The sequence below is a fragment of the Anas platyrhynchos genome, chromosome 21, assembly GCF_047663525.1.
Source record: "Anas platyrhynchos isolate ZD024472 breed Pekin duck chromosome 21, IASCAAS_PekinDuck_T2T, whole genome shotgun sequence".
Classification (NCBI taxonomy): domain Eukaryota; kingdom Metazoa; phylum Chordata; class Aves; order Anseriformes; family Anatidae; genus Anas; species Anas platyrhynchos.
The window spans coordinates 18,346,210-18,355,017 of record NC_092607.1 but is presented as its reverse complement, the minus strand read 5'-3'; the positions used below and the strand labels follow the sequence as shown (position 1 = coordinate 18,355,017).

Sequence of the window (8,808 nt, the reverse complement as noted above, 5' to 3'; positions counted from 1 at the left end):
GAGCATGGCTTTGGTGTGACCACAGCCCTGGCACGGCCATGACCCCGAGCTGTTGCCCGCTGCATCCCCCACGAGAACCCAGCTGGGTGCAGCACACGGGGGTGGCCACGGCCGTGCACTGTGTGGGGGTGCTGGCATTGCACCAAGAGCACCGGTGTCCAGCAGCAGTGTGCACTGCTGCCGAGTGCTCATCTCAGTGTCTGTAGCATCGCTGTCCTGGAAAGCGTTGGGGATGAGCTCTGCAGCTGCAGAGAGCATCAGAGACAGCGACTGGGGGCCCTTAACTGGACTGGAGAATGGGATGATTTTTCATTGCTTCCTCGTAATAAGAGGACAGAAGTAAGTGACTAGTACAGTTCGTTCACTCGGTAAAGATTTATACAATCACTTCATCCAGTAATTGGTATTCTGGGGAGAGAGGGAGCTGCAGCTCCAGCATCCGCCTCTATTTGTTTTCTCTCCGTCTTTCTCTCTTTCTCTCCCCTTTTCAGAATGAGTAATTCTGTCCCTCACAATCCCATTTAAACAGAGCATTTGCAGAGTGAATAATTAGTTACATTCAATTAGGTCTCACGCGCTCTCCCTTCTCACTTTGGGGGACAGACGCACTAATGAGATGGCACATGTCTGACATGCAGGAGCAGGCATCAAACGCTGCGTGCCAGCGGGGAGAGGTCAGCCCTGGGGGAGGCAGGGAGCCAGGGCCAGGCGGCTGCTGTGGGGCAGCTGTGGGGAAACAGTTCTTTGGGAGGTGGGGGGAAGGTTGGGGCCAAAAGCTGTGCGTTTGGGGCCGACGGCTCTGCGCGTGTCTCGTCTGATGGCAGCACTCTGTGCTGGCAGTGCCAGCAGGAACTGGGGCCCTTTTTTGTCCCCAGGGCAGGGTGTTCACTGGGCTGGTGCCAAGGAGATGCTGGCACCGCTGGCAGCACAGAGCCCTGAGTGGGAGAGCTGCTGACATGCTTTTATCTCCCTTATTAAACCTAACATTAGGTTTTAAGAGGAGCCTTAAATAACGTGCCTCTGCCTTTACAGTAAAAGCTGCTCCGAGTTCCAGCTGCTCCTGGCTCTGGGATTTATGGCCCTTCTCCTGCCCCGCTGCGCAGCCAGGTGGCGGTGGCCGCGGGCTGCAGCCGCTGCCCCCAGCCTCGCGGGGGGGGCGCCCAGGCCCGGCTGTGCTGCGGGGGGCCCGGCGGGGTCGGGCAGGGATGCTGCCGGTCTGCCCTGCCCTCCCCCGGCAGGAGCACCGGTACCGGCAGCGGGGCGGGCTGCAGGGGCCGGCCCAGCGGCAGAGCAATTAACGTTAAAACACCGGCTTTTTGTCAACGGAGCGGTGGAGAACAACCGCGGGTACCGGCCCCCAGCCTAACGCAGCGCCAGCTCCGGGGGGCGCGGGGCCGGGGCCGCGACCCCGCCGCCGGCCGGGGCTGGGAGCCCCCGGGCTGCGGGAACCGGGCCCGGAGCCGCCGTCCCCGCCGGGGGGGGCGGCTCTGCCGCCGGCTGCCCCGCCCGGTGCCGGTGCCGGTGGCGGTGGCGGTGGCGGTGGCGGTGGCGCAGCTCCATCTCCTGGCGGCGCGGCGGCTCCGCACCCCCCCGGCCGCCGCCGCCCCCCCGGCCGCAGAAGCCCGTGTCGCGGACACGCGTGGGTCCGGGGCTGCCCTTTATTCACCCCGGCCGCCGCCCGTCCCGGAGCCCGCGGCCCCGAGCTGGGCGCTGCCCCCCCCCGGGGCTGCCCGGCAGCGCCGCGCCCCCGCCGTCCCGCACCGGCCCCCCCCGGCCGGCGGCAGGGCCGGGCCCGCTGCGTTCCCCTCCCGGGGCGGTCGAGCCGCGGCCCCTCCGCGTGTGCCGGCGGCCGGGGGCTTCCCCTCCCTCCCGGGCCCGAGGGGCAGAGCAGGGGGCGCCGGCCCCGGCTGTGCTCCTGTCAGCGCCCCCCGGCCTCACAGCCCCTCCTGCTCCGAGATGCGGCTCTCCTTGCCGTCCTCCTGGGCCACGGGCTGGCCGCCGAGCAGGGTCTCCTGCACGGGGAAGATGTCCTCCCCGTCCTCCTTGGGCTCCTGCCGCTCCATCTCCCGGGGCACCCCGGCCTCGACCTGCAGGGGCGCAGAGCAGGGTCAGGGGCAGGCGGTGGCACCCCCTCTGCAGCCATCCGCAGGCTCCTGCCACGCTCCCACCCTCCCCAGGGCCTCGCCCTGCGCTCGTGCTGCGTCCCTGGGGGTCCATCCCCGCGGGGCAGCCGCAGCACAGCCCCCCCCACACCCAGCCCCTGCTCTGCAGCTCAGCCGCTGGCACAGCCCCGGCCGTGCCAGAGGGACCCCGACCTGCTCCAGGGGCTGCCTCACCTGCTTCGGCACGCGTCGCCTCAGGTCTGCAGGGAAAGAGGAAGAGAAGGCAGCGGTCAGGGCGCAGCTCCCACGCTGTGAGCCCCGTGCTGAGCGCTGGGGTCAGAGCCGGGCCGGTGCTGCCATAGTGCGGGGCCTGCAGCTCGTGGTGCCAGCCCACAGGGACCGGGTGCCGCGGAGGGGCCCGGCTCTGGCCCTGTCCTCTGGCAGCCAGCCCGGCTCGGGCTGTGGCAGCACCGGTGTGCCTGCGGGCAGGGCACTGCCGGGCTCCAGCAGGTGCCCACCGAGCGGCAGCACACGAGGCTTGGGGCAGCCACGCTTTGGTGCCGTCCCCAGAGGGGCCACCCCAGAATCAGCAGAGCTGCCGACATCCCCCCCACCTTGGCCCAGCCTCTCCGGCCAAGGCTCCGAGGCCCCAGTCCCCGCTCCTCACCTGTGTGGACCAGGCAGTAGATGCAGATGCCCACGAGGCAGGTGACGACCGCGGCCGTGATGGGGATCAGCACGGACAGCGAGGAGCGCCTGGCCGACTCTGCCAGGGGAGATGGGATCAGCGGGGTGCCGCCATGCAGGAGGTCCCTGCTCCACACGGCTCCAGCCTGCGGCACCGGGCACTTACCACAGATCACATCCGAAGTGTTTGTCCCTTTCTCCTTCACCACGAGCCCCTTCTCCTCACAGCTGCAGGCAAGAACGAGACATCACCTCAGCAGGAGCCTGGGTGTGCAGAGCCCCCGAGGAGGTGCACGGAAAGCAGCAGGCGGTCGGCCTGCTGGGGTCGGGGCAGTGGCTGGGGGCCCACCCGGCACTGGGGCCCATGCTGTGGGACGGGGATGCCAGGCTCCCAGCACCATCCTGCTCCAGGGTCCTGGACAGAACCAGAAGGAGCGTGGATCTGAGACCTGCACTGACAGAGAAACCCTGGGGCTTGGGCACTTCAGCTGTTGCAGAGCAGCTCAGAGATGGCTTGATGACAGGCTACAAGTGGCTCCATGGGGAGGTAATTTCTGGCCGCAGATATAAGCAAAGTGAAATCCAATGGCTGGCAACTGAAGCGAGACTAATTCAGTCCGGAAGGCTCACGTTTCTAGCAGGGAGTGCAAGGAACCCTCGAGCAGCTTTCTACAAACGGGCGAGCTGCCAGCCCGTGGCATCCTCAAACCCCGGCTCCCCTGCAGGGAGGGCTGGCACCTCGGCCAGTAGCCACAGCCAAGGAGCGTGCTGGAAGGCAGAGCCTGTGCAGGGCTGGCAGGACCCCGTGGCCCTTGTTCCTGGCTCTGCAGTGCAGAAGGCAGCATGGACACCCCTGGACAGGCACCAAGGGCTGGTCACAAGTGCCTGGACACCTGCCTCCAACTGGGCCACGCCACCCCCAGCCTCACTGCGCTCACAGCTCTGCTCCCCCTGCTCCTGCCCTAGGCCATCCCAATGCTGCGTCCCTCAGAGGCTGTCCCAGTGTTTTGTCCTCAGGTCCCCTCCAGAGGCTGGCAGCCAGGGATGTGCCAACAGGGACGTGGCACAGCTGGGTGGGCATAGGATGTGATCAGCACTCAGACCTTGTCCAGGGGTAGCACGGCTCGGTTTTGGAAGAGACGTTGGAGAAGGTGCCTTCTGGACAGGGCTCGCAGGGCGATGACGTCTGAGGCACGGTCTTGGCTGGAAAGGAACAGAGGTTGCAGGAAGTTTTGTAACAGGCTGTGGGGATCACCGAGCAGCCTCTCCCGTGGCAATGCCACCGGGCACAGCAGCAGCACAGCTCCCCCGAAGCTCTGCTGGGAGCCCTGTGCCAGGGAAGCACCCCGTGCTTGGGAGGACCTGAGGCCGATGCTGGCAGTACCTCGGTCCCTGGGGGAGGGCGGGAGCTTCTGGGTCTCACCTGACACAAACCCAAAGCCCTGCTTGCAGGGCTGGTTCTCCACGCAGGTCTGGCAGCTGGTGTCTGAGCAGTGCATGCCGGCCCGGCACTGGCACACCGTGTTGTGCGTCGCGTTTCCCTGCGTCTTCACAATGAGGCCAGTGTCTGGGCAAAGCGGCAAGGTGAGGCACCGGACAGGTGAGCCCAGGCAGACACCAGCCCCCATGGCCCCAGATGCTGGGGCCAGCGTGAGCACAGAGCACTTACATTCTTCACAGATGTCGTGGGGGGTGCAGTGCCGCTCCTTGGTCCAGCTCTGCTGATAGTGTCCGCTCTCACAGCGGACGCAGACAGAGTCTTCTGTGGCATTGCATTCAGAGACCAGCTTTTCCCCTGCAAGTGTGGTAGGGGCAGGTAAGTGCTGGGAGGCAGGGGCAAGGGAGCCTTCCCCCTGCATGCAGCAGCTCTGCCAGCAGGATGCAGCAGCGCCGGAGGCTGTGGATGCCAGGGCTGCTGCGGCACATTTGTTCAGTTGCTGGATGCTGCTCCGGCAGCCAGGGCTGCAGGGGCCAGCACAGGGCTGGGCAGGAGGTGCTGGGGGCTGCAGCGGGAGAGTGGGGCAGGCGTTCACTGCCTCCAGCACGCCAGGGACTGGGAGCCAATCTGGCCATGCCAGCGGGAGCAGCTGTCCCTGCAAGCTGCCTGTGCCATGGGATCCTGCGGCTGCAGGAGCTCAGACTGTGCAAGGGAGCCCCTGCAGACTTGGTGAGGTGCGGGGGGTCTCAGGGCACCCACGAGGTCCCCAGCTGCTCCAGCACTAGGTGACAGCGCGAGGTGAGCCTGTGGGCACTGCTGGCAGGGGGGGCTCACTCGCAGCAAGCGGGGCTGGCTCTGGCCGTGGCCGTGCCGTTGGCTCTGGCACAGCTGGGCCTCAGGGGCCCGGGAAGGGGAAGGCGTCTCCGTACCTGGCTGACAGCGGTTGCAGCACTTGCCCTTGTGCTCGTACTGCTTATCAGAGCATCTCACGGCGTCACCAGGACCCCAGCACTGGAAGAGATGAGGTTTGTGAAATGACACTGCTCCGCCACGCTCCTGCACGGCCACAGCTGCTGGCACGCGCGTGCCACCTCATGTGCTCACCCACGCCCCGAGGTGAGGTCTTCCCTGCACCACGCTTCCCATGCCTGCACTAACCACAGACCGCAGCAGAGCCGCCCGCGCTGCCTGGTGCTACCAGTGCTCGCTTTGAAGTGGGATGGAAGCAGCTCTGGCAGGGTGGCCCCATGTTTCCTCAGATTTTCTACCAGGCTGCACATCACCTTGGGCCCCTGCCACTGCCCACAGCGCTGCAGCACTGCCCAGGGGGAGCAGCATCAACGGCGACCCCCGACCCAGCAGAGCACGGCCAGCCCCTTCCGAGGCCAATGCACCAGCCCCGGGGGGCAGCAGGCCCCAGGCAGGCAGGTCAGCTCTGCGCAGCCGCCCACCATCCCCCCTTGGTCCCCCCTAGCAGGGGGACTGCTTGCTCAGGGCAGGGTGGGAAGGGAGCAGGGAGCTGTCCTTGTCCCGGGGGCTCGGATCTCAAGCCAGGCAGGAGGACACCCGTGGCATTGTCCCTCGCGAGCCCAGCACTGCGCATCTCTGGCACTGGCTGCTCCTGGTGAGTCTGCCAGGCCCGGGGACAGGGAGGGAAGCCCAGCAGGGCCCTGGAGCAAGAAGGCTGCGAGGACTCGTAGTGAGGGAGGGCTGGGGGCCAGGCCCGCAGCAGCTCCATGCTCTGCAGACCCCCGCGGGGTCCCGCGGGCAGCCCTGGTGCCACGGCGCTGCTCTGCCCGAGGGGCAGCGGGGCCGGGGGCAGCGGGGCTCCGGTGTGGGAAACCTGAGGCTGCAGAGGGAACTGCCCCTGTCACCGTGCGTTTGTGACTTCGGGCAGGAAAGGGAACTGAAAGAGGTGCTCGGGCTCCCGGCCCTGCCCCTGCTCACACCGCCCAGCCCCCCGGGGCCCGTTCCGTGCTCCGAGCCCTCGAGACCCCGCGCCCGGAGCCCCCCGGCCGGGCTGCAGCCCCCGGCCCAGCGGTGCTCAGCTCTGCCCCAGCCCCTCCGGCACAGAGCGGAGCTGAGCCGGGGCGGTCCGCGGGGGGACCTGCCCTGCCCTGCCCTGCCCTGCCCTGCCCTGCCCTGCGCTGCCCTCTCCCCCTCCCCAAATTCACGGCCGCGCTCCAGACACCGGCGACGGGGGTCCCGGGGCGAGGGGAGGCGAAGTGCGGCGGGGAGGCGCGGATAAAGCCGAGCCCCGGGGGGAATTCCCAGCCGCAGGAATGAGGAACGGCGAAGCTCCGCGCTCGGCAGCCAGGCCCGGGGCGCCCGGCCAGGGTCTCTCCCCCGCAGCCTTCCCGGCACGGGGCTGGGCGATGGCCCCGGGCCCGCTCCCGTCGGGGCGGCAGCGCCGCCGCGGGGCCCGGCCGCGATCGGCGGGACCGGAGCGGCGCAGGGGGGAGCGGAGCGGCCGGACGGCCCCGGGCGCTGCCCCCCGGAGAGCCCCGCCGCCGCCGGGCACCGCGGGGACCCCGCTGCCCGCCCTGCTGCCCGCCCTGCTGCAGCGACCGCCCCGGCCCCGGCCCCGCTCCCCGGCCCCGCGGGGCGCCGCACTTACAGCCAGCAGCAGCGCGCACAGCAGCCCCAGCAGCCCGCGCCGCCCCATGGCCCGAGCCGAGCCGAGCCGAGCCGAGCCGTGCTGTGCTGTGCCGTCCCGTCCCGTCCCGTCCCGTCCCGTCCCGCGCCGTCCTGTGCCGCCCCGTCCCGTCCCGTCGCGGGCGGCGGGGCAGCCCGTAATAACGCCTCGGCCCGTTTCCGCCCAGGAAGGGGCCGCAGGGGCCGCCCATCCTGCAGTCACCGGGCTCCCGCCGCCGGCTCCCCGCGCCCCCGGGGACTTCCCCGGGCCGCGGAGCGTGGGCAGCGCGGGGCCGAGGGCAGCGCCGTGCGGGGGCGGCTGCGGGGACGGGGCCGGGGGCCCGGCAGAAGCCCCCCGGCACCACACTGCGGGCCCTACGGGCTCCAGCCCCGCGGTCCCGGGGCGGCCGTGCCCGGTGCCCGGGCTACGAGGCGGGGCGGGCCGGGGGCAGCTGGGGCAGCGCGGGGCACCGCGGTGCGGACACACCGGAGCCCGGCCGGCGGCTCTGCCCCGCCACGGCACCCGGCCCTGCCCGGGGTCCCGGTGGAGCAGCTGGAGCTCGGTGTCACTGCACGGCTCCAGGCGAGCGTCACGCTGCAGCTGGAGGGAACCTGCTCCTCGGCAGCTCCCTGCCAGCCTCCAGCTGCTGCCTGGGCTGCGCCTTCCTGGGCAGACGGGGTGCAGGCCATGGGCAGGACTCGGCTGTGGGCCATGGCCAGGGGAGTCTGTGCTGGCCGCAGTTAGCTCATTTCTGACACAGAAGTTCAAGGTTTCACTTCGTTTTCCCAAGGAAAGACAGTTCAGAGTAGTGGCCCTGGAGAGCCCCTTACTGTTCCCCCAAACTCTGGTGTCTGTGCGGAGTCCCCAGAAATACGTCAGCCAGAAAGGGGAAGAGGCAGAAGGCCTGCAGGGCCCAGCTGTGCCGCTGGCTGCCTGCGGCCTCGGCTGCATTTCCCTGGGGTCCCCAGAGCAATCCCCGGGGAAGTTCCAGGCTCCTCTGCTCTCGGGAGATTTCCCTGGATCCAGCCTGTGGTGCGTGCCTGGGAGGAAGGGGGGCTTCCAGCGTCCCCCTGCACCCCGCTCACACAACGGCACTGCTGCCCCGTCCCCTCCTGCAGCAGTGCCACCCACCCAGCCACGGCCACGTCACCCCTGCCCCAGCTGGGAGCCCGTCCAGCACCGGCTGCGCGTGCAGCAGGGCTCAGGCTGCCCCGGTGCCGCTGCTCCCCACGGGCAGTTGCCGGTGCCCCGTGAGCCAGCGGTGCCCGCTGTGCCGCTGCCCACCCGCAGCCCCTCGGGGCTCCTGCTGCCCGGCGGGGGGCTGTGTGCCGGGACAGCTGCGGGGCCGCGTGCTCTGGATTCCCCCCTGCCGTCATTTCCCAAAAGCGATCCGCTTGAGGGCACGAGGGGTCCCAGGGGAGCCCTGAGAGCAGACGCTGAGCGGCAACGGCGCGGGAGGGGATTTCTGGGCCCAGCGCTCGCCCGGGAAGTCCCCGCGAAGCCCTGAGCGCGCCAGGACAGGCCGCGGGCTGCGGGCGGCCCCGGTGCCCCCTGCCCGAGCCGGCGGGGACACGGCCCCGGCGGCAGCCCCCGGCCGCGGGGGGTCGCGGGGCACCGGGGTCGGGCCGCGCCGCGCTCCGGCCCGGGGAGGCCTCGGGGCGGGCTGGGGGCTGCCGGGGGCGCAGGGCCGAGGCGGCCGGGCCGGGGCACCGGGCGCTGCCGCTCGCCACAGGGCCCGGCGGGGCGGCGGAGGGGGGCGGGCGGTCCCCGCAGGGAGCCCTCAGCGCGGCGTCGCCCCGCGCCCGGCCCGAGGGGCCGGGGCCGGGGCCGGGGTCGGGGTCGGGGCCGGGGTCGTGCCCGCCGCCGCCCTGCCGGCGCCCCCCCGCGGCACTCCCGGGCCGCGCCCCGCCGGACTACAACTCCCGGCGTGCCTCGCGGGGCGGCCG

The 8,808-nt window shown here is 70.4% G+C and overlaps 1 protein-coding gene across 1 annotated transcript; it reads right to left on the bottom strand.

Annotated features, from left to right (window-relative positions):
• Positions 1 to 356: 356 nt before the first annotated feature.
• CD40 (CD40 molecule) lies at positions 357 to 7,012 on the bottom strand. The gene is made up of 9 exons (XM_027442951.3): positions 6,845 to 7,012; positions 5,157 to 5,238; positions 4,459 to 4,584; positions 4,213 to 4,356; positions 3,893 to 3,992; positions 2,956 to 3,017; positions 2,770 to 2,868; positions 2,337 to 2,362; positions 357 to 2,087 (listed from the first exon to the last, which is right to left on the bottom strand). The coding sequence occupies exons 1-9, from the start codon at positions 6,890 to 6,892 to the stop codon at positions 1,935 to 1,937; spliced, it is 840 nt and encodes a 279-aa protein (XP_027298752.1). The 5' UTR covers positions 6,893 to 7,012; the 3' UTR covers positions 357 to 1,934.
• Between the last annotated feature and the right edge of the window lie 1,796 nt (positions 7,013 to 8,808).